Source organism: Abramis brama (genome assembly GCF_963993115.1).
Source record: "Abramis brama genome assembly, chromosome: 5".
Taxonomy (NCBI): Eukaryota; Metazoa; Chordata; class Actinopteri; order Cypriniformes; family Leuciscidae; genus Abramis; species Abramis brama.
This window is the reverse complement of record NC_139967.1, coordinates 20,969,514-20,995,700: the sequence shown is the minus strand read 5'-3', so window position 1 is coordinate 20,995,700 and position 26,187 is coordinate 20,969,514. Positions and strand designations below refer to the sequence as shown.

At 36.6% G+C, this 26,187-nt stretch overlaps 1 protein-coding gene across 1 annotated transcript; it reads right to left on the bottom strand.

The window, feature by feature from the left end:
- Window positions 1–613: 613 nt before the first annotated feature.
- LOC311083762 (neuropeptide FF receptor 2) lies at window positions 614–25,683 on the bottom strand (the record flags this gene model as incomplete). Its single annotated transcript, XM_084115517.1, has 6 exons — window positions 25,548–25,683; window positions 19,889–20,247; window positions 13,671–13,770; window positions 12,102–13,010; window positions 803–1,018; window positions 614–749 (listed from the first exon to the last, which is right to left on the bottom strand). Exons 2-6 carry the CDS (start codon window positions 20,241–20,243, stop codon window positions 614–616), a joined length of 1,716 nt encoding a protein of 571 aa, XP_083971643.1. The 5' UTR covers window positions 20,244–20,247; window positions 25,548–25,683.
- Between the last annotated feature and the right edge of the window lie 504 nt (window positions 25,684–26,187).

Genomic DNA, 26,187 nt, shown 5'->3' with positions numbered 1-26,187 from the left:
CTTTCCCTTTGTTCTCTGCCAGTGTGTTCTTTGCTGTTCACCTGCCCATTTTCTCGTCTAGTTTTTTTTATTTTTTATCTCACAGATTTTTTTTCTCTACCCATTTGTGTTGCGGTTCTCTGTTCCTCTCCGAAATTCACTGGTCACGGACTGCTCTATAGCTGCTGACCATTAGGGCTGTTACTGGTGCTGGGGTTTGAAGTTTCCAGGGTTACCGTTTGCCTCTCTGTACTCATTTCTGCTGTGAACACCTGCCTGTTTCTTATCGTGAGTTGGGATGTTCCTGTTGGTTCAGTTTGCTCCTTGCCTGATTATCCTGCTTGTCTTGTCTGACATTGATTTTCACCTCACGATTTGGATTTGATTGCCCTGGACTCTAACCCCTGCCTGCGTGACCATTCTCTTCTCTACTGTTCCGATCTGGTCTGGAGCCGTACAGCTTGAACTGTTTTAATTATTGTTTCAATAAATTGAAGTTAAGCATTCTTCTGCTTTTGGGTCCTCCTTCCTCAGATCGTCACACCACACACTGCAGGAGTGTATGAGGTTCATGAAATGGGGATGTAAAGGTTCTGCTCGCCAGAATTCCCCTAACTACTGATGAGCGCTGCCTTTACTTGACAGGATGCAGCCAGATGACCATGGCCACCACAATAAAGACCCTCAGACAACCATCGTTGTTTATCCTTAGCAGAAAGATGCATTCTGCCAATCTGCATGGGCTCTGCACTATCCAATGGTTAAGGTACCTGGGAAGCAGAAGGAGAATCAAAAAGTTCTTCCCGTTGCCTGGAAAACTGACCCCAGAACCCGACGATGTAACTCCATTCTGGAATTAAGACGAACGGCAATGTCGATGAGATCATCCAGATGATCTGGGGGATCACGAGCATAAATTTCATCTTTAATATAATCAATGAGCCCATCCAGGAACCGTGCCACCAGCACCTCAGGATTCCACTGACTGGTGGCTGCGTGAGTTCTAAATTCAATAGCATAATCTGCCACGATCTCTTGCCTTGTCGAAGCAGACAGACAGATCAAAAACTTTGATCATTTCAGCTTTGAAGAGTTGGAAATCAAAAGCTCTGGGATTGAGCTCTGAGCTCCACAAATCCCTTCACTCGATTGGGATGTTCTCTTTTATTCTGGACGGCAAGGGCAGTGACTGTAACATTGAGCGAATTTTTGTAGTATTAAACACGTATTTATACCGATTTCATCAGGCTTCGAAAATTCTTCAAAAAGAACACAAAGAATGGCCTTCTTAGCTGCCATAGTTGCAACTCTTGCGTCATCAGAACAGGGTGTTCAACACACCACCGTTTCCGTTTAAAATACGTTTTGTCGGGGCTGAACGCAGCCCAGTTCAGATAATTTGTGTTCTCGTATTTGTCTTCAAAATTAAAAATTTTGTTTTCTTCACACTTTGTTCTAATGCATCAAATGAAAACACAATACAACCTAAATGAAAAATAAAACATGTTTCTAAACATTAGCTATTTGTTAAGTTCTCAAACGTTTTAGAGTATCGTACCCCCTAAGGCTTTTAACATCCTTCTGTGTACCCCCTCTCTGCAGTCACACCTTTTTCAGTAAGGGGCAATATTTGCCCGCTTAAATCGATTTTTCCAGTGCATTTTTTACCATTACAAATTCCTTTATAATATAAATAATGCTTTAAATAAAAAAAATGTTCAATAGAGAAATATGCAATGATGGTAAAAAACGAACGATGCTTTTAAATATTAAATTAAAACTGCATTAGGTGGCGGCAAGTCACTGTCTTTATGAGTGAGTCATCGAGTCATGATTCACTCATTCAGTAACGAAGCAAGTGGCTGTAATTATGAATGAATCATTGAAGCATTGACTCTCATGATTTGTTCAAAGCCGCAGATTCATTCACAAACACTGCTGTGTGCTGCTGTTCTGCTGTGGCTTTCGTGGAGCTATTATTTTGTTGAAAAAAAATAATATAGGCTACTGACAATACTGTGTTTAAAATTAACATCACTATTAATATCTTTCGTTTGTTGAACTGTTGTATAAAATCAATGTCACATTTGCAATCGTGTGAATATTCGATGAATGTGATAAACATTAAACACAGAAACTCAGGGTATGTTTTTGTATCGAAGAGAGTTTAAATCTTAAATCGATCTCTATGCACAGTCTGTGTCTATATGCTAGTAAGTGCTTTGTTCTTCATGCTAGTAAGTGCTAAATCCCCAATTTGTAAAAGGTATGGCTACATGGTCGAGAACGGCAGTAGAGCGATTAGCCAAGGCAGCACTGTTGAGTGAATGCAGTCGGTTTTGACTGCAAAAGATGAGGTAATTTGATCGGATGTCATACAGCATTTTACCTTCTAGAAATACATGCTCAGTTTTAATGTTATTTTAAGGTGGGGTAGAATTAAATGAACGCAAAACGCATTTTGTTCGCGCACCCCCTTCTGTCACCTCACGTACCCCCAGGGATAGGGGAGAGCAGGCACAACCTAACGCGGGGCTAGTTGTAACACCCTTGTTTTAAATACTTCCACACATGCTAGCATGACGAACCTTAGTGTATTTACTAGATGCCATATTAACACTCTATAGAGAAAAAATTGCACCAAAATTAAAATCTTTGGAAGATACCAAAGTCTCCGGCACGGACACCACCGGCAAGGACACCGCCGTCTCCGGAAAGGACACCACCGTCTCCGGCACGGACACTACCGTCTCTGGAAAGGACACCACGGCACGGACTCCGGCACGGACACCACCACCACAAAAAAAAAAAAAAAAGTTAATTTATTTAAATATATAGGATATATATATAGGCCTATATATATATATTTTTAAATACATTTTTAAATTTCATTTAAATTCTTCATTGGACTACTGAGGATGTCTAAACAAGTGTGAGGAAGGAAAAGACTAACAGACTGCATAGCAGTACCCTTTAATATCAATTTCTGCCAGTTTTTAGAACGCTTTCATTATTGTGTTTGCATATGCCATCAACCCTTCTCCTCCAGCACTTGGGAAGAGCACTAGAGCAACTCTGCATTTATTTCCAATCTAATACTCTCTTTCTCTCCCTTACCCTCTTTGCAGTATCCTTGAAGCAGAAACATCAGAAGATATACCCACGTACATTTGGGAATTACGCTTTATTTTCACAACAAAAATTATGGTGATTACAGCATTTCACTAGATTTGTAATGAGACATGTTTTGCAGTATTCCATCAAACCAAAAAAGCTTGAGGTTTAAACTTTTGAACGTGAAAAAATGAAGACACAAGTTTTGTCATTTTACTATAAAAATATTGAATACCGGTATGCTTATAATAATTGATTTTTCATTTACGTTTATTTTACAGTGCAGTTGTATTATAGTAATATATTATTGTCTTATGTATAAAAATAATAATACTTTTCTAGACTTAGAATAAGAGACTTTTCTTATAGTAAGCAGCATTTTTTTTAACATATTACTAATGCAATCAAGATTAGTTATTTTAATCCAGGGGCGTCGGACTGGGGGTAAAACCAGTACTGATTACCAGGGCCCCAAGGGGAGAGAGGGCCCTTGAAAAGTCTGGAATATATTTTATTTTACCTGGATATTTTCATTTCCTAATTAAATTTCACAATGAATGTCAGATGAAATGTAAAGTTGGTGTATTCGCTGAATAACTTGGTTGATTGACTGACTGGTCCCACCCCTTGCTAATGCGCCAAATGGTTTAGTCCATCTGTACGCATTTTGTTTATGTTAGTTAGTTGAGCATCTGGTGGAGCGCAAACTTATGCTGTAGAAATGTCTTTCTCAAAGAAAGCCAAATCAGACCACCAAAAAAGAAAGGAAAGACAGGAGAAGGAAAGAAAACAAAATGAGGGGAAACAATTGGTAACTGACTTTTCAAAGAAAGGTGAGCACAAACTAGAACACGAAATCTATAGGCTAATGCTAAAATGCTTGAATATCTCCGCGATCGTTAATGCTAAAAATTAACTGAGACAACCCATTGAAAGAGCAGAACATACACTTTCAGATGATAATTTGGTTATACATGTAATCTGAGGTAAAGGCTAAATAAATAACTGTACACTAACAATGTTGTTTGCATACAACACACCATTATAATAGCCTAAACTGAAACCTGTTTAATTTTAAATTAATAGGCTATAATATCTAAAATTAGCAATAATTAGCAATTTTATAGCCTACATTGGGAGTTATATATACAAATGGAGGAACATGGGGGCCCATCAGGACTGCCTATGCATAGGGCCCGGGATCTTGTGCTACGCCCCTGTTTTAATCACAAGCTAAACATGCTTTTCACCAGTATTCAATCTACAATCTGAATTCAATTACAAGTTGTTTTACTTAATATAATATGCGTTCCATTTCACTGTGCGATTGCATTGAGAGATTCATGTCATTTGTCAAAACACATTCCTTGTCACTGATGAAATTAAAGCACCTCAAACAATCATCAGACACAATGTGCATTTCATTAATTCTGAGTAGTAATGAGAAGCAAAAAAATTAACAGTAGCAAAAAAAATACCTCTTTAAGAATCAGCAGAAGGTTAAGTCTCTCTCTCTTTCTAATTAATAGCACTTAAAGTAATCCTCTAATGGAGAACTGGCATTTCTCTCCCTTTTCTAAAGAGTTTTAGAGATAATCTAATAATGGAAGATTTGTTGCTCTTATCAAGTCCTCCCTCAGGAAGCCCTTGTCATAAGTGCTGAAGTGCCGGCTCTCATTTTTGCTTGCTGCATGGCATTGTCATGGGAAGGCTTACCATTTACCTCTTCTTCTCTCAAAAATGCCATATGCCATTGGGGACATATTGCTTTCTCATGGGTGTTGTGTTTCTCTAAGTAGAGGGAATCGGAGCAATTTTTCAACAATGTTTTGTGTCCACTCAATGAAGAAATGGTTGTTTTAAGGGCATTTAAAAGGGTATATGTCTATAATTCTAAAATCTCCAATTCCAGTTCTCTCATTGTTGGTTCTTCTGGACTTACCTCATTTTTTAATACTGAATAGGCTTAATTCATGGTCTGTCTGTTCGTCGGTCTTAAATCAGAAAGTTTAGACAAAGACAGTGGCATTTGTACTGCAAAAGCCAGCAAATGCAGGTATCGACATTCTGAAATCATGTCGCGTAAGTAGTTTTATTTCTCAGATACAATCAACACATTCAATAGACAAAATGTATTTATTAGTTTTATTTATATATAGGCTATTAAGTCAATATTTACAGTCACATATAGTCTACTATCTTTTAAACAACAGAGAGGAGCAGTCATTTTTCTTGTAATGATGCACAAAGCAATACAAATCTTGAAAGGTGGAGAAAAACATAACAACTCCCACATTCCATAAAACATTTTTTGCTGTTTTCAGTATAAAAATGCAAAGTAGTGTTCAGTGAATTGACTCTGATACCAGGTTTGTACACACAAACTGTCACACAAGGGAGGACATCTGTTAAACAATCACAAAAATAAGTAAGCCCAGACAATATTCAAATATGACATCATGCAGTTTCATAGATTTGACATTCCATGTACAAACACCATCCCAATGAGTTCAAACACAAAGATTATATAGCACACAATTACGGTTTGATAACACCACCATATAACAGATATTCACTCTTTACCAGCCTGCTTTGCCAGACTCTGCCCAGATTAAATGTTCACAGTCACTGAAACATCTTGAACAAATGTATCTATAACATTGACCTTGTCAGTATGTTTTGAAGGAAAATTCCTACAGCATAGTTCTTCTTTTCGGGGGTCCCAAAGCCAATTGTCAATAGCTTAAGGTGATGTATTTGGAGACCTTAGTCTTAAATAATCTACAAACATATCAAAACAATACACACAGCATTTTTAGAATAACTTATTAAGGGTACAAGGATGTTAATTGACGCAAATACCTCAGTAGTGTAATTTCCATTATTTCTCCCATTTACTTGAGTTATATACTTATCGTTAAAATTAGCAATGCAGTTATTGCATGGACAGAGTAGCCTGGTGTTGGTATCTCAAGATTTCAGTAACTCTCCAGTGCACACTTACTTTTTGTATGACCAACTAAATCAATGAAAGTGACAATGAAATCAAAATTGATTATTTTTTTAATTTTGTGGAATATTGCAGTGTTTTTTAATAAATGATGTATCCGTGCACATCACAGTTTTTTGATAGGGCCATTGATAGGGCCCAATGTGTCTTCGTAATCTTTAAAGGCACACTGTGTAGAAATTGTGTTTTTGTCAAACAGCGACCCCTAGAGTCGCTGTGGAATACTTGCACTGTCGTTTTCTCAGATCGGATAACTATCTGATTTATCAAACCGATTCCATTTGCACCTGGTCACATAAATGTTTTAAATCCGATCTTCAATTCCCGCGCTATATGCAGATTTAATGGAGTGCACGTCACCGAAAGCAACAGATATGAACTGCATTTTATTGATCATCAGCTAAAATTTCAAAATCAAAGACCGCAATAAGAGAGAGCAGTAACAGCCCTGGTAAGATCATTTAATTTCTTTACTTTTAATGATGATGATTGTGTGTTAAGCGTCTGCGACTTACTTTCACTTTGATTTGCGATAGTTTGCACGTTGGCTTGATGAATAGATGCTCAGCTTCTCATCTGCAGTGATGCGTGTTCCAGTAGCGTCGTCATATCTGGCTATAACATATAGCCTATAACACGCTCTCACACGTTTTTTATTATTTTTTTTTAGCATTTTTGGGAGGAGTACAATTTACATATGTGGTTTCAACAACCAGATGCATTTACACTTGTCCAGTTTCGTCTGGAATGCGGCCCAGACCTCCTCCTGAAGTGGTTTGAGCGATCGGATTTAAATCCGTCTTGAATGCGTTTCGGAGGGCATTTACACTATCCGGGCTATCCGATCTGAGAAAACGCATGAAGTGGCCAGGTGTAAACAGCCCCCATGACAAAAACATACGCACGAAAGCCGAAAACAAACGCTGGTTGGCCTCTCACGTCCAAATTTGAGGAAGTGGTGGGGGAAGTGACGTATGCCGTAAAGCAGTCGAATTTTGTAGTTCTTTTTGTGCTCGGGTTACTACCCGAACCCCGAAGTTACGTAGTGCCAGTAAAAGCGATACAGACCCCGTCAGGCTATGGCAGACATGTCATTCAACCTATTGTAAGTCGATGTACCATCACAAGGGTCTTGGGAATATATTATGAAGGTTGAAAAGCTACATAGTGTTCCTTTAATCAATATAACTTCCCCTCGCAAAAACATCTATTTTCTGACTGATGACGTGTGCACTGTGCGAGGACGAGACAATAACAGGAGATCACAGCAATTAGCAAACGACAGTGAGCCAATCAATTCATGATGGACAAAATCAAGTCCCGCCAACAAAATCAAGAAGCCGTTTCACTTGGATATACAGTACGTCACAATAGGAAAGAAAAGAGGATCGTTTCATGCTAACTTTAACCACAAGTATCATTGCCACGTAAGCTCCAAAGAGCTGAAACAGGAACATTTCCCATTCAATACAGAAGAAACAGAACTGGTTTCAGACCAGGTGCCATGGGCTGCTACACACTATCAAAATACTTGTGCAGATTTCTGCTCTTAAAGATGCTGTGCTGCATTTGGAGTTCAGACAGCACTCACATTGTGTGTAGCCGATGGGCACAAGCCCTTTTACCCAAACTGGACAAATAGGGGTGTAGTAGACAGGGGGGACGGGGGGACAAAAGATTTCGGGCACAGTTGCTTTCCCATGAATGCGCTGAATGAAGGGATGATGGGAAATGGCTTGCTGACAACACAGCTTAGTGCTCATTGGTTAAACAACCATGATGATTTGTTCTCTTCTAAATTGTTTAATTTTCTAAACCTGATATCGTTTTTATTTATGTAAATTATGTGTGAATATTCTTAAACTCTCTGATAGTGCGATCTCTGCATGAGATGAGTAATTGATGACATATTCCTAAAAGAAATCTAAAATACATGTCTTTATTAAACTAAAAATGGATGGAGAATGCATCTTTGGTATAGGAAAATTAACTAACCTACTAACCGCTACTTTAGATGATTTCATTATTTTCATATAAAAGCAACGGAATTTAGATTACATCCATAGAATTACACCTATATTTCACTCCTTACTGACTGTAGCGATCTACTTGACTACATTTCAGGTGAGGCAAATCTCAATTGAGCCTGTTGTCACTTGTAATTTGATTATGTAGAAACATCTTTTTCCTGAGCAACCAATGAACGCTGCCATGACCGATTCTAATTTCCCCTGAACTTATGTCCTATTCCGGTCTCCATATAAACCCGTGTTAATACCAGGTAAAAAGAGTGACTGAATTAATTAAACTTTTTGAATACTAATTTTAAATGAATAAAAACGAGCTCAGTTTAATAGCTGCCACAACAACAGCAATAAACTAAAATAATTCCTGAAATTAATTGATTAGTGCACCACAAAACATGAAAAGACTATATGTTTCTGTCACCATATGCATCACATGTCAATGACTTATGAGAGAAAATGAGCATGGCAGCACGTATGTGAGTAAGGTATAGGAGTGCTCCTATAATGTGGACAAATAGCCCTCTGAACTTCACTGCGATTCGGAGCTGTATGTAGGATATGTTATCAACATAACTTTGGGCCACTTCATGTCATATACCCACTCATTTAACTGTTTGAGGACATTCTCTGTTGAGACTCTGCAGTGTCAGAATGAACAGAACTTTAACAAAGTGTCAGCACTACGGAACCATATGCTTTTTCTAGCCATTTTAATAGGTTTAATGTTACATTATCTTCTAGGAAAATATGCTAATTTGACCAGAAACACTGGAGAATGGAAATGTAGAAGTGAGGCTGGTACAAGTCAGGCGAGACTTCCGTGTTCAGAAAAAGGATGATAGACCTGAAGGTTTTTGATGCTACTGTGGATGACATATGTGGGAATCATGTGGGAATCATGTATAAATGCATCGCATATCAACTCACTCCTTCGATGTTGGGACTGTTTCCAGATTTTAAAGAACAATAAACTGAATGTCAATGTAGAACGTCGTGCGAATGCCAGCACTGGAGACATTTAACAACTTTGAAATAGAGAGAGACAAAATTAGATGTTTTTCTTCCTGTATAATTTTCGTGTCCACTGTGTGACAGTATGTCAAAATAATGTTGTTTATAGGCCTACATTATCCTATAGCATCTTTCTTTGTTGAGATGAATATGTTCCAATGGTAACATTGCAACATCCAACAAATATACTGTCAAATATGTCCCCAATAATAGGGCTTTAAAGACATGATTATGCTGTCACAACACACTGACATGACAAGTAGGCTGACACCCCACACTGCTTTTCACTTTTACAAAAAATAAATTTGCTCATAATGACCATCAACAAGTAACACATTTCAACAAGGGCCTGCTTCTCTCTCTAACTATTGTTCTCTGTCTGATGCACATTATGCAACAAGCAGTGGCGGTATAATGATAATTATTCCTTTTGTAATTTGAGCATTAGATAACGTAACATTCATTATGTATATGCTTTGCTCTCATAGAACATCTCACGTACAAAATACACAGCATTTTTAGTCCAAAAAAATAAATTAAAAAAATAATAATTCCAACCCAACCTCAATTTGTGACTATTTTCTGAACAGATTGTTCGCATGATTATTCATAGTTTACACATAGTAAGATGCAGAATTGCATCCAAGAGGATTACCAAACTATAGAGTTTCACACCAAGAAAAAGACTTATAGCATCAATACATTGTGTGCCAAGTATATCACTTTGTAATCAACAGCCAGGTTTACATTAGAAACAAACAATAAAATTTCATTTTAAAGTGAGGTCTTTTTTCTACACATACAACATTGACAGCGTAGATTCTCATTCGCCAAAAGCAAAACTGTGAAATATGCATAAATATCAGATGCAATAACCAGAGACAGTTTGAATACTTGCCATTCCCTCGTGGATGTGTTGACTCATTCCACATACAAGACCGTTCAAGTTCTCATGGTTTCTGACCCCTAATGCCATTTGTTAAGGGACAGCTCATGTTCAGCAGTTTTTGAGACTGAAAAGATCCTCAGGCACTGTCCCCCATGTCAGGGCACAAACTGTTGAGTGTTTGTGAAAATAACTGGAAAAATGGCCTTCCTGTTACAGTTATGATGCTTCTCACAGACCAAGACCTACTACATTCACCCTGTAAACACGCCAGCAAGAGACCTGCAAGTTTTGCTGCTGGCATTTATTCAATGTTGGTTAATAAGTGAACATGTTGAGCAGGCAATAAAAAAATCTATAAAAGGTAACAGAAGAAATTGAACAGGCCATTTTGACAAAATGGAGTAATTTTACCATCCAGATCTAGAGATGCAATAGAAATCCCCCTCAAATATCCCCTGTTCAGGTACTTCAGTCAGTTTCAGATGTGGCTTAGAATCAAAACCTTTTCCATGGGAATATCTGTATTAGTTGTGGTCTTGACATTTGGTGTAATTTTATATGAACCTCAGGGTGTATTCCTCAGGTTAAACCGGGTGTAAGCGCAAACATCCATGAATGACATTGTGCATAATTTGGCATCCAGTAAGATGTAATTTCATTTCTCATCTTATTAAGTCAAAGCTAGGTCCACAAAATGGCCTTGTTTGTGTTTGTCACACACAATTGCTGAATATTAAACCCTCCAGATTAGACTGCCTTTCTGGAATGATTATTGTCTTAAAATTTCATGTGAGAAAAGGCAGAGCACATCCTTGCCTAGAAGATGAAAGAGATGAAATGAGATGAAAGACGAACTCATGGTGCCCCCCCCAGCAGTAAAGCAGTCAAAGAGAAGGGAAAAATGTACCTTTGCACAGTACCTTTGAACAGGTTCCATGAAGATCATTAAGCACCTATAAATCATACATTACCTGTGAAGAAAAACAGACAAACAGTGGTTACATTTAAATCGTTTAACACCCTGAATTTTCTCACTAAAACTTTCTGTATTAAAAATGGATCAAACAGGGTTTATTAGAAAAAAATCTGCTGATGCCAGAAGGAGATGAAGGGTGAACATTTTCAATTTAGAGAAAAACAGCTGTAAAATTGCCTTGGATGGCAATAAAAAAAAGATGATGTTTGTTACAGCATCTGCGCTGTCAGAAAAACCTTTGGGATTACAACAGCTTGTCACTGGGCTGTACCCTTAAAAGGACAACTTTGTACCTTATCTATCCCTTAAAGGTGCATTTTAGTACCTTAGTGGCAATACGTTTCTTTAAAGTACTATTATGAACTTTTAAGGGTAAATATGGTACAAAGTTGGCCCTTTAAGGGTACTGCCGCAGTGACGTTGTACAGCTTTTGTAACCCTAAAGGTAGGTTGGACAGCTGTTATACAACTAAAGGTAAATTTTGAGTGTGTTGTAATGGTGACCTGCTCAAGTACATGCCAGTTTAAAAGTGTGGAATTTCAGTATGAAACTAGGGAATTTGCCATGCACAAATTCTTTTGAATAATGTCATTTAACATAACTATCTCTTGATTCTTTTCTCATATCAAAAGAGAAGCCTTTCACTGAACTTGGACAAAATATGAACAAAATATTTTAAATAAAATATGTAATTCTGTATTTTATATACGCGACTATTCAAAAGTTTGTAGTTGGTAAGATGTTTTTTGTTTTTAAAAGAAGTGTCTCACACCAAGGTTGCATTTATTTGATTACAGAACAGCAAGAACAGTAATATTTTGAAATATTTTTACATTTTAAAATAACTGTTTTCTATTTTATTATACTTTAAAATGTAATTTATTGCTGTGATGCAAAGCTGAATTTTCAGCAGCTATTACTCCAGTCTTCAGTATTGTAATATACCGATTTGCTGCTCAAGAAACATTCCTTATTATTATCAACGTTGAAAACAGTTGTGCTGCTTAATATTTTTGTAGAAATCTTGATTTTCTTCTTTGATGAATAAAAAAGCGTCAAACAAACAGACACACAAGTTTCTCTAACACACACACGCGCACACACACACCTTCTCCAGATCTTCCATGATCAGATCCTGTTCTTTTATGTTCTCCTTGCCTGAAGACTGGCTTCTGTCACCATTGCCCACAGACACCAGCTCAGCTCCTTGTCCTGGTCTGGGACCCCCAGCCTCCAGTGCACACTCCTTGATCATGGGCAAGCTGGCAGGCAATACAGCATTCCCCTGCAGTCGGTGAGAGTAGCTTCTCCTCTTCCCCGAAAGGGCTGAGCAGAGCTGAAGCTTAAAGGCCGCCTTGAAACCTTTACGGAAGTTCTCATTGAAAAACCCATAGACTATGGGATTGACGCTGCTGTTACAGAACGCCAGCCAGTGAGCCAGAGGATAAAAATAGATATTAATGACGCGATGCTGATGCTCACTCAAGCTTGCGTAGTCGCTCAGCATCATGAGAGCCCACAATGGTAACCATGACAGGATGAAGAGCAGGGCCACCACTAGCAACATTTTAATGACCCGCTTCTTTTTCCGGGACACCAGTTGGCGACTTTCATATCTGCTATGTTTTCCAGAGCCAGAACCGGAGCCTGAGGTCCCAACTTGGCTCACAGCGGCAGGCATTGATGTTTTGAAGAGTGTGATTCCAATCCGAGCGTACATAATGACAATCAGGGTCAAAGGTGCCAAATAAATATTAGCGAAGAGAACTGTGGTGTAAATCTTGCGCATTTCCTGGTTTGGCCAGTTTTCACGGCACCAGTAGAAGGGTTGCGTGGTGTTGCCATCACTTAGCAAGATGGAGACCCTGTGCTCTTTGGTGACCTGTAGCATAACACCAGACGGACACATGATGGAGATAGCCAGAACCCAGATGATGACAATGATGAGGGTGGAGGTGGAGATAGTGAGCTTCTGTTTGAAGGGATAGACAATGCAGCGGAATCTGACACATTAATATAAAACAAGGAAAAGGAAGGACATATTAAAAGGAGAAAAGAAAAGAGATGGATGACAGGAAACAGAGCAGAGGTAATTGAGTCAGAAACAGAAAATAAGTGTTTCAAGAAATTGTTTTTTAAGAAAAAGGCATACAATAAATAAAAAAATAAATTAAAATTTTACCATTTTAAAACTATCATTCAGAAGTTTGGGGTCTGTAAGATTTTTATTATATATATAAAAATAAATTAATAGGCCTACTTAAATGTCATTCTTCTGCACAATTGTTTTCAAATGTTTTCTTGAACACCAAATAAGCACAGAATGATTTCTGAAAGATCATTTGACACTGAAGACTGAAGTAATAGCTTTGCATCACAGAAACAAATTATATTTTAAAATATATTTAAAAAAAAAAAGAAAACAGTTATTTTAAATTGTAATAATATTCCACAGTATTACTGGTTTTTATTTATTTATTTATTTTTCAGTTTGTTTTTTTACCAAATAAATGCAGCATTGGTGAGTGACATCTTTCAAAAGCATTTTTTTTTAAATCCCCAAATTTTGAATGGTAGTGTATATATAATAATTGTCCTGGCAAAAAAATAAATAAATTAATCAGAAAAATAAAATATTTTGACAACAATACTTTTTTGCCCACCTGTCCACAGCGATGGCCACTAAAGTGAAGACAGAGGCGGATACCGATATTCCCTGCACCATCCCACTCAGCTTACACACCAAACTGCCAAAAGGCCAACCTGCAGCAGAAAAGTGAAATATGAACAACAGGACAGAAATGACTTTGAATTACATAGCTTAAAACATCTTAAGAAATCACAATTTTTTTATATAAAATGGGGTTTTCATTATAATTTTTCAGGCTCATCTCCCAAATTGCGACATTATTGTTCATCTTTCTAGATCTTCTAGAAAGTACAAACCTTGTCGGCTATACAACATTATTACAGCTAGTTCTTCTAAAATGTATTGTTTACTTTTATTTAATTTTATTTCACATTTTGCTGTCAATCCAAGACTATCACTGCGTACATACTGTACTGTAATTCTGTTTCCTACTTGTTTTCTTCCTCAGTTTACAATAAATACAACTTGACAGACTTTACAATCTGAAATCTCTGATCTCTCTTTTTCTCTCTCCCATTCAGTTTTCTCTCCTTATTTACTTCCTTTTTCACTAACTGACACCACTTTAAGCTGGCACTTTTTTGTGTGAGGAGTGGTGTTAACTGAGGGGATTATAGAGAAGACTGAAGAAAAGAACACAGCTCAATCACTCGGGGACATTATTGTTTTTGTTCACCTCTTGTAAGAGTAAACCCAGAAGATCCTTTTAAGAGGCTGATTAAATTCGGAGATATTGTGCAGCAGCTGGTCGACATGTGGGTATGAATAATGATGTGATAGACAAGGAGGGTTTTAAAAGACAGATGAAATAAGAGAGAAAAGGAATAAGGCAGAGATTGTGAGACACAGGCCCGGCGCCACGAGGGGGCAAAAGGGGGCATTGCCCCCTCAGTTTCATTTTTGTATTCATGGTTACAAATTAAATGTTTAACCTTTTGAGTGGTACGGTCCCATATATGGGATTTTTATTTCGGTGCCCCTGAGAGTACGGCCCCACATATGGGATTTAGAATGTTCAGCGGCGTCACATAACTGCCAGATTCAAACTGTGCTTTCGCACGTTGGTTGGCGCCAAGAATGAAGCCTACCCGGAAGTGCGAAAAACTGCAATACATCGAAAATCCGCTAGGGGCAGGTCCCAAAAGGGAGCAAATGTCCATAGACCCCCATGTTAAAATGTCCGTTTTCACAGCATAAATTCATGTTTTTACAGGTTGGGCCCATGGACTTTTATTGTATTTTTCGATAGGTTCCGAGTGCCTGACAACTGTGAGGGGGGTGAATTTTTTTCTAACTCGTTAGTTTAGATCGTATTTAGATATAAAATGTATGACAAATAAGGGCGTGGTTAACTTTGATTGACAGCTTGATTGACAGCTGATAACGAGCATAGGCTGCGCCGAGTGGAATTCCTGAAATTTGACGTCTCGGCCATGATCTGACACAACACATCATACCACCTCTGTATCCTTTCAGATGATAAGATTTTCCAAGATGGCGCCGCCCATACCCCCCATAAACGACCTCAAAACCGTTCTTCAGAAAGTCTATGGGTGACGTCACAGACGCTTTGTCCATATTTTTTACAGTCTATGGTTTTCAACCTCATAATGTTTATTTTAGGTTTCAGACATTTAAATACACATAAGCACTAGTAAAAAAATACATTTGGAGTTTGTAAAATACACACTGATGTCTATGGAAGCAGCAATAACAATATAATTTCAAATATAATTTGCCGACGCGTGTCAGACAAACATAGTGGAAGTAACTATAAAGTTTACTCTATTCTTCTCACAGGTCACCGGCCACTTTCCATGGATTTCGGGAGAATCTGATGACTGACAGAACTCTCTGAACTGTGGCGCAAAGAAACATGGTGGCGCCCATCTCACGTTATTGATCAAGATCAATATTATTTTTAAAGGTTTTTAAATGACCAAACACACTTACACTTACACTGAGCGTGTTTGTATCCTGTTTCTCCTGTGTCCTGGTTACCTTGATTCTCTGCCTGTTCCCTCGGATTTCTCTCCTTGCCTCAGGCCTTTTCTGTTATTGTTTGGATTGCTTGTTTGTGTATGCCGCTTGCCTGGATTTGGATAACGTCTTTGGATTACCCTTTCAAATAATTGCATTTGGATCCTCAACCTTTTTGTCTCAGAGCAGTACGTGACAGAGTGTTTGGTGGATTGCATTTTCCAACACCTGAGCAGCAGATGAAATACCAAAGTTGAGGCACTTGAGAGCTGCACAAAAAGAGCTGCTTGTAGAAATTGAATTTGCATGTGTGAAGTCACACTCTCGATCGGCCCAAAGTCCGGCATCCGACCAGCGCGGAAGGTCTCTACGTGTTACTGTCTTTTCTCGAGGCAAAGTATTTTTTGATTAAATGCAATACATTTGAATATGTATTCTCTCGTTATTTCATCTGACTCCATAAATGAAACGGTTTTAATGATATATGTTTATCATTAAATGTGAGCGAATGTTTGATTATTCTTTTTAACTCTTTAATGAAAATAATGTCAAAGTCAGTTAGAATAATCAAATGTTACAATTTATTATGTCAGGTAAATGTATCATGCCAATTTCATAATCAATTCAAAGATAATCGATACAAAACATCAAATGCTCTGGAATAAAGAGACGAGATGTGAACCCAACATTATACATGAAGCTGAGAGTCTTACTCTCAGCCTCACGGGCTAATCTGAAACACAGAAAGGCCCCGATCTTCTCGTTGCATTTCCTTACTTCTTTCACATGGAAACATGTGCTAACAATGGAAATTTGCATTCAGAGGTTACACCTTTTAGGGGTATGAGACCATTTGCCAGGAGACCACCTTCCTTTGTGTGCCAGTTCTCTTTAAACTCTTAAAAACCTTATTACCTTTTGTTTTACTTATTTGGAAATGAGACATTTGTACCAGTCGCACTGAGACATTTCAAATGATATATAAAAGCAGAAACTGGCCTTTAATATAAAGCAGAGAACTCAGAGCCCAATTTAATTTATGCAATCTGTTGTTGGTGTAAGGCCCGCTCACACAAAATAGGAAAATCTTCCTGCCATATGTCAACTCTTACTTGGCATGGGTTTTGGAGGTGTGAAGTGTGGAGTCAGTTACATGATGGAGTTTACCTTTGGGGCCGTAAAAGCACCTCTGGTGAGGGTGAAATGTTGGTTGTACATCATGATGTGTTGTACCCTGGAAAAAAACTCTTTAGCAGCCCGCCTGCTGTAGTCTTGTTGAGACAAAACTGAGGGAGTTCAGTGTTTTAATGATATCCGCCTCTCTGCCTGCTGTAGCCAAGCAAAGAGCAGGCGTCAGAAGGTATCACATAGAAAGTTCCACGGATCATGTTGCTATGTAACAGCTAAATACACCCAGGATAGGAAGCGTGTGCTTGGAACCGTAAGAGAATATTGCTGGTTGGCCATAGTTCTAGGGCTATGGAGCTCACAGCAAGGTAAATGTTTGGAATAACAAGTAGGACTGTGTGCGGCACAGCTTGCCCTTTATATTGTACAACAGACCAATTAAATTAGGCAGAATAACTTTTTATATGTTTGGTTGATTGTGTTTCATTTTGATAATGAACAGTCTGCGATATGAAGCAACGCCAGAACTGATACTATGTTGTGTGAGAGCGCGATGCGCGAGCGCCATCTCTTGGATTTGTTCCACTGCTGTTATTTATAGTCATACAGATAATATGACATCATTCGAAACAGTAAAATGTATATTTTTATTTGTGTACATTCAAAATGACTACAAAATATCATGTCATTGAAATGCGCTGCTTTAGCGCGTCTCGGTCTCTTTAGATCTTTCTGGCGCTCACCAAAAATGAACCAAAATACAGAGAATAGCCTTCTTGGCACGCCTACTTTTGAAAGTCAACATTTAGATTATTTAACGTGTTTCATGATAAAACGTGACTTAGCCTATACAGTCCAGAAAATAGGCTATAGGTTATAGCAAATTCAGACCAACTGCTGGTCTACATAGAGAAAAAGCCCTTTCTAAGCTCTTCTGTTGTACCGAGCCATTCGTTAGTCTAGTTGTTTGATGAGAAAATTAAATGTAGCCTATAGTTGCAATACACGCGTTAAGTTTTGTAAGCTCCGTGCAACTGCTGCAGCGGAGGACTATTATTACTAGAATATTAGAAATCTAATACTCAAGCTGTTTTCTCATTTTTCTACTCTTAATATTAAATAAAAAACGACTGAACGAAAGATACACAGATTCTCTTGAACCACCACCGCGTTTGCGGCAGAAAACTACTGCAGTGCAGCCAAAATGCTCTGTTTGACTTATCTGAGATCCTTTACTCTTCCCTGTGGATGACCTGTGACCTACTTTCTGTAAGATCTGAATTTTTGAACTTGAATTTTTGAACTTGAATTTTAGAAAACTGAATTTGAAGTTCCGAATTTCTTCATCTTGAAAACTTAAATCTGTATTTTTTTTAACTGAATATTTGCAGTATACGAATTCAGAACAAAAAAAATAGCTGTTTGAAAATACATGTCTATAAAATTCAGCCATAAAAACATTTCAATTTGTTAAATTTCAAATGTTCAATATTCGTTTAAAAAAAATCAAATTCAGAACTATTTAAACTACCACCTAAAATTCAATTTTGTTAGATTACACTTGCAAATAATTCAAATTTACACAATTCAAATTCAAATCGTTTTGTCATATTATGAGCTCCATATAGGGCTGATGATTGTTACTGAGGATTCATACAGCATTTATTTTTAACAACACCATGAAAGCAAACAGCAGGCGCATGGTGGCCGTACCTAAAAATAGCTATGGGTAAAATATGTCACATAACTACGCATCGTTTGTCATTGTTTTCAAATGCCTCTGTTTTCACAGTCCACACTACAGCATGAAAACAGCATTTTCTAATTCAGAGAGCATCTTCAAAAGCTTTAGGGGATAAAAGGGAATCAGGAAACAAAGCAAAACTACAAACTAAGAGTCCACGTAACAAAACACAGACAAACAATATGCCAGATGATTGCAATTGTGAAATTTCAAAAGGTCTGCTATGTGCTAGGAAAGTGGTTCTTAACCTTTTTTTTACTCCAAGGCCACCCTCCACTCCAAATCAATTCCCCGCCCCATCTTTTTTTATACACAAAACATTTGTATTCTAGTATTATTACTTTTCAACTATAAACTAAATATATTCAAGATAGATTTAAACCTTCAGTGTTCTTTCTCTGCAAATATACTTTGCAAAACAAATCACTGCAGACATTCTTTACAACTTAAAAGTATTTTACACATAGCACAATAACAGCAAAAACTGTGCTGTTCACTTCAGCCAAGAACCACCCTTTCTAAGATTTTTCAAGTCATTTCAATTTTGAACCATTTTATCCACACAAAACGCCAAGAATATTGGTGTCACTGTAACGATGCGGTTGATCAATACTGCTGATCTTACTGTACTGACGCTGTTGTATGAATGAACTGAACTGAGCTGGTCGATGACATTTTTTTGCAGAACTGCTTTATAGATGAAATGACCTTATTTATTAATTGATGATTTTTACAACAGAACTGAATCAACACCAAACTGACTTCAGCTGTACAACAGCCGAAATGCATAATTTTCTTATATTCACTGTAAAACTGTTTTGAAACAATCTGTATTGTATAAAACGCCATATAAATAAAGGTGGCTTGACTTGCCTTGACACTTTTTATGTCACCACTGACTGAACAGTGGTGCATTTGGTTTTATCAAACTATCTATGAATAGATCTAATTGGCTTGTTTATTTTGCAAAGCATCATGGGAATGTGCTGTTTTGGTCTAACATTCCTGTGTAGTGAATTTAATGGTGTGCTGTTGTGACGTTTAAGCTTGTTTTATGTCTCTACTGTTGTGAGTTCATCTGTCCTGTGTTTCCTGTGACATTATATATTTTTTGTAATAATAATATATAATAAACATTTAAACGTTAACTGTAGTATGATTTCAAAGCAATTGTATTGGGATGGAAACTAGCTTATCTACCATGGTGGTCATAGCAGCAACAGAGTGACTAATATTTGGAGGTAATTATGCCTAGACGGTGAACTGTGCAAAATAATATTTACTGTAACTAATTAGATAACAACAATTGTTTTGTTTGTTTAAATTTAATTCAAGTAAACAAAGAAAACATTTGATCACAATAGCAAGAAGGGCCTTACCTGTGATGATGTTGTCCACCAATGTTGTGGGCATGCAGAAGATGCCAACCAACAGGTCACTGATGGCCAGGTTGAGAATGAAGAGATTGGTGACCGTACGCATGTTCTTGCTCCTTAGCACGATAAAGCACACCACTCCATTTCCCACCATGCACACGATAAAGATGAGGAGGTAGGATACAATGAAGATAGCAGACACCAAGGGCTCGTGCAGATAGAAGTCCACATAGATGATGTTTGGATAATGATATTGACGAGAGGAGGTACGGTTCACTGAGACATTGTGGCCGTCCTCCACAGGAGAGAAAAAAAGAGATGATGTAGTGGAGTTGGGGTCCAACAGTGTCATCGCCATCTTTCTGAAGAGAGAAAAATAATTCATTCATTAACTAATTAAAAAAATTATTGACCTTTCCTACATTTCAAAGCAGGAGTGCCAGACAATTCAGACCAAAATATGACACAAAAGGTGATTAGTCTAAAAAAGATTTCATCCCTGCTATACCTTTTTAAAATAAATAGCTGGCTGACCTTTCCATTTGTTGACATGACATGGTTACATTCAGATGGGAAATTTCATATAGCTATTAAGTTGGGTGTCCAACTTAGAGATAATCACCATATTTATAATGAAACCATAATATTTCAAAATATGACATTAATATTGTATAATAAAATATCATTTATTGTTACTACTGTAAATCTATATTAAATTCTGGGATCTCCTTCAATGCTTTCAGAATCATTACTTTTTTAAATAATTTTGTTTCTGTATTTTTTAAATATATTTTTATTTTAACATTTTAATGACAGTATATTTATTGAACATTTTTTTAAATAAACAGAGAATAGTACAAACTTTGCTAAAGTGATTGTTTTGAACAAGTATTAACTTAGACATTATTAAAAAATATATTATTTTAGCTAAAGGATTTCCCCATATTCTGGTGAGCCTTTTACCCCATGTGTGGTAAAAGGCCCCCCTCACCACCACATACATTTATACGATTTTTAAACAAAATTGCTCCATAAATGTTCAATACAAACATCTATTTTTATTTTTATTTTCAGAAATCATACATTATGGGAGTAGTGAAAAAACCCATTTTTTCTTAAGGCGTGGCTTTAGCCCTGTTGTTCCCTATATGATACTGGAACCCTCATATCTTTCACATCATATTGAGAAGAATATTTCCACCTCTTCAATATGTCATATTCCCACAAGGTATAATTAAATGTCATTATTTAAATGAGATGTGCACGAATACACTCTCAGTTTTATGGACATTACCGTGCATTAACATGCAGTGTGCTTTCAATATTATACATTCTATTCCATTCTCTAACCAAATAGTTGTGTGTTGTATGTGCTTTGTATGGCTAAAATTGGGAGGTCATGCATAATTTAAACTGTAGTCACATCTTGTAAGCAAGCTCCTTTCCTCGTGAAAGCTTAAGGCGAGGTCACGTATGCAGGATAAACAAGTGTGACATATAAGATATAACATGAACAATACTATTGAACCTCTTTTATGCAGTGCTCTTAATTTATTGTTTAAAAGCAGTTTAATGGCTGCATTGGTATTTTATGCTTACTATGGAAAATACTTCCAATGTGAATGTGCTCTTGTTGAGAGATGTGTGAAAAGACATGGGAGACATGAGGTGTAAAAGCTCAAGTTTATGGTTGGCATATGACAGCACATTACAGATGTTTTTCTTTTCTTTTTTTATTAAATAGTTATAATGACAGAAATTAAAATGTTGCATTGAATCATGTTCTGACAGAGACCTATAATCATATTTAACAGCAATCTGATGTGGATAGCATGTATAATTCAAGGTTCAATCCACATGTCATTTTCACCTTCACCTTGACTGTTCTTTGAGGTGAGAGAACAATGGCTTCTCTGTAAAAGACATAATGGTTGCACAAACCAGCAACTTTAGCAAAGATGAAAGAGAAAATTCATTTGAAACCAGCTTGCATCAGCTACTGGTTCTACAAACCAGTCTACAAACACATAAAGCTTTAAAAAATTGCTCTATTTAATTAAAAAATAATATTTTTAAAAAACATACAGATTGGGAGGAATTTTCAGACAGGCTGCATTTAAGTTGTTTAATCAAGCTGACTAAAAATTGTGGACAAAGCTCTTTATTTTTTGTATTTTTAAAAAGGGTTGGTAAAAAGAATCAGTGACTGACTTAAAAGAATAAGACTGACTTGAAATGCTCATAAAAAATAAACTAAAAAGCAAACAATAATCTGCAATAGCCTTGAAGTCTTGAAGTATTGATCAACATTTCACATGTACATGTAAATTACCATGCATCAGTTATTTATAGTCTGTTTTGACAGAACTTCATCTGCTGGAAGAAATTCTTCTGTATTTAATAACCCTGAGTGCTGAGCAGTGCTGAGATAAGGCGCATTAAACTTCATTTTTTTGTAACGTACTGTACATATATATCTGTGCCTGCTGTCTAAATTATGAACAGCCTTTAGTGAGTCTGTGGCTCTGAAAAGGAAGAAAAACTGATTTTAAAGCAGCTATGTGTTAATATGATTAAACCTTATGCGCTGTTGGGGTATAGGGTGACCCGAAATGAACATTGCTGGATGTTCATGTTCCCTTCATCAAAATGGCATGAGACTTGATGACTTTGTCATTTCATGACTTTGAATCTGGTTGTATGTTAGTGTGACAAAATCAATATAAATCACTGCCACAATGCAGAACACTACACATAAATGAAGTGGCAGCAAAACTATAACACATCCACAATGTGGAACGCTCATGCTCTCTCTCTCACACACACAAAATCACCCATAGAAATCAATTGGAGACTACAAACTTTGTTAAATCATTTCTCAAAAAAATGTCTGTTACAATGCAGAACATACACAAAAAAGGGATGACACCACAACACATCCACGAAGGAGTAAACACACACAATGTCTAAAAATAAATATAAAAAAATTGTGAAAAGATGTATACCTATGTGGAAATGGCAAAAGAGCCAGTGAGTGATGCTTTTTCTTTAGCAGATGGCATCAACTTTCCACTAAACCATGGCACATGTCCATGTTATCTTCAAAAATGAAAGTTAGAAATATTGAAATTTTAAAGGATATTTTATAAAAACCTATTTAAAAATATGAATCCCTCATAAAACCCACAAATATAGAGTAAAAACATTAATAAAGTGAGTGATATTACATTTGTTTAAAAAAACAAAATAAAGTTTTTTTCCACCCATGCGGTGTAAACGCATGAGAACAGGAAATCATACTGCCTACTTTTTCCAATAACAGTTGAAACCCATTGAAAAAATTCAGCTTATGTGAAAAGCTTTTAAAGAATTGTTTTTTTTTTTTTGTATTGAATACGTGTCGGGTAGTTATTTTCAATCAGCCACCTTCCAATTTTATTATATCCTTTATCTCCAAAAACATAATTCAGTCTGCCACATCTGGCAGGGCTCTACAACAGCTAGCTAAACAAAATATTATTTGTACATTTATGGTGCTATACTTTGGTCAAACTGTCTTGTGGACTCGAGTGAACTGTGTTGTTTAAATAATGACGTATTCAGCTGTACACACTGTGCCCCCTCTGGAGTGTGAATTTTGAAAATCTAACTTCTCAGAGCTCCCCATCCAAAACAGCAGCAATTTCACCTCAAATATTTGAACTCTCCATGCACTGTTTGATCAAATGTTTGAACCCCTATTATCTTTGTTATAACTTATTACACAATTTATGTGATGTGAAAAACACGCATAATTTTAATTTCGCAATTTATCTAACAGAAAATTGTGGAAAATGTTTACTAACAGGTTTGTCATTGTCTGTATAATCAACCAAAGTCAATTCCCCTCTCTCACGACTGACAGCCTTGAGTATATTGCAGAATAAATATGAAGAATTTGTGTTGAATTTTTAAGGGTTTATTTTTTATTTTATTTTTCACTTTTTTCCCCAAACATTTCCTCTCCAATCAGAATAACCATATTTTCTGCCGTATTATATAGGATAAGGGTTGACGTGCTTATTTCTTATATTTTATGGCATGAAAAACAAATAGGTATTGGCTGCTGTTTCATTCATACAACATAATTATCAACATAATATCAGAATTTATGTTGTGGAAATTTAAGGCAGTCACTATTCTAGAAAATGCCAATCTCTTTCATAACTGTAAACATAACTGTATGCTTAACACTCCAAACAGCACTGACAAGCAAGTCTTCGAATACATTCAGCACAATAGGATGATGCCACTTTTTTTGAATGAGTGAAGTTTGGCAAGTCCAACAGATGCCACTCATAGATTCAAGTTAACTGAAGAAGTTTGAAATCTTTTCCCAATTTAAAAATTTTAAACATCGTTTGAAACAAGATACTGTCTCCACAATTCACTCATCATGAACTAATGATTTCATAAAGATTAAAAAGCTAGCCTTTTAGTAAAAAACACTCATTCAGATCAATGATCCAGCCACCATGGATTATAGACTGCAGTTTATCACAGCTGGGCGCAGGTAGATGAATGAAAATTTAGCAAATTATGCACTCAAAAGTGCTGGTTAAAAGTGCTACACCTGACCTGTGTCTATTCTGTTTCCTTCATAGACTCTAGAGAAAATATATTTATATACTAAAATGTATTTGAATATAAAGTACAGTTTAAATATCTTGCATTTAAAGACTGATATTATACAGAGATCATACTTTCCTTTATCATACTATCCTTAACACATGTTAGGCTTAGTATTAAGAAATGTGCATTGTGCAATATAAACCAAATAAAATTGTATTATAATATTTATATATGTATATATATATATATATATATATATATATATATATGATATGTCAGTAGGCTAAATAATGGATTTGTATAGGCTATAGGCCTACTTGGTATGAAATAAATGTAGCCCTATTTTAAATACATTTTTTTAAAGGTTTTTTTCACTAGGGCAACCACAAAAGAAAGCTTATCTTTCCCATATATTTCCTTTATAATCATTAAATTGACTGACTGACTGATCTGATCTGTTTTGATCTATATAACCCGTATATTTACCTTTCTGACTTGACACATTGAGATGTGCTGTCCTCTGCTGGCATGAGGAACAATGACCACATGCTGAATGTTAACTGAAGGTGAACGCGATGTTCAGTAATAGTTACAGATGAACGAACGAACTTAAAATTTAAATAGATGTGTGTTGGGTTTACCTCACTAATTTCATCAAGAGCGCGCTTCAGAGAGATGAAAGTGACGTAAGTAGACGCGCGGCAAGATGAAGCGACAGGAGCAGCTACAGCCAGTATGGAAACTTACATCAAAGATTACAGTAATAAATACTAATTCATATTTTTAATAGTGCTAAGTGTTTAGCAAAGCATATAAAAAAGAATATATAAAAACTTGATATTATCGCTATTAAATATAGCTTAGCCTACATTGATAGTTTGTATGGCTCTTACCTACAGTATAATTTAGTCAATATGATTTCATATTAAAATCCACATAGCCTAAAGTAAATAAATAATACATGACCATTAATCTGAAATAGAACCACGTGATCTTTCAAAACAACATTTTCCTAACCACAGACAATATAAAAACGTAGGCTACGTCTCACCTTTTGTGAGATAAACGTTCCCACTCCTGATTCAGAAGAACCTCTCTGCTTTCTTTGAGGGAGAATTAGATCAAAGCGAGGAAAGATCCATAAAAGATCAAGATATTTTTTCTGAGTAAAGTTGCTGCGCGCGCGGGTTAAGAAACTGCTGCTACTGCACGCGCTGCGCTCTACTATAAGACCTGATGGAGAGATTCCCGCCTTGCCGCTCCTGAGAGGAAAGGAGGAGGAGAAACACGGGCTGAAGGGTATAAAGATGCCCTATGAAAGGGGAACTATGAAAATAGAACCAGTCTGTTCTCCGAAGAACACGCACGCATACCTAAATTAATATATATACACAAAAAGTAGTAACATATAAACAATAAGCCAAGGTATTCATTCTCTTAGTGTTGCTGAGTGAATGTTTTGGGCTTCAAAAAGTAGCTCTGGTGTTGTTTTCATAATGGTTGGTCTTACTTTTCTTTCTTATTTTTTTCACAGTGTTTTCATTGCTCTGTTTGCAACTACAAATCACTTTTTGGCACAGCTATGGCGATTGAGAACAGAAGATTCAGCAAGCTGAGCAGTCATATCTCCAAAATCAACTTGAGCACAGCCAGGATTGATTCCAAGAAAGCTTGTAACTCAGTGCCACCCA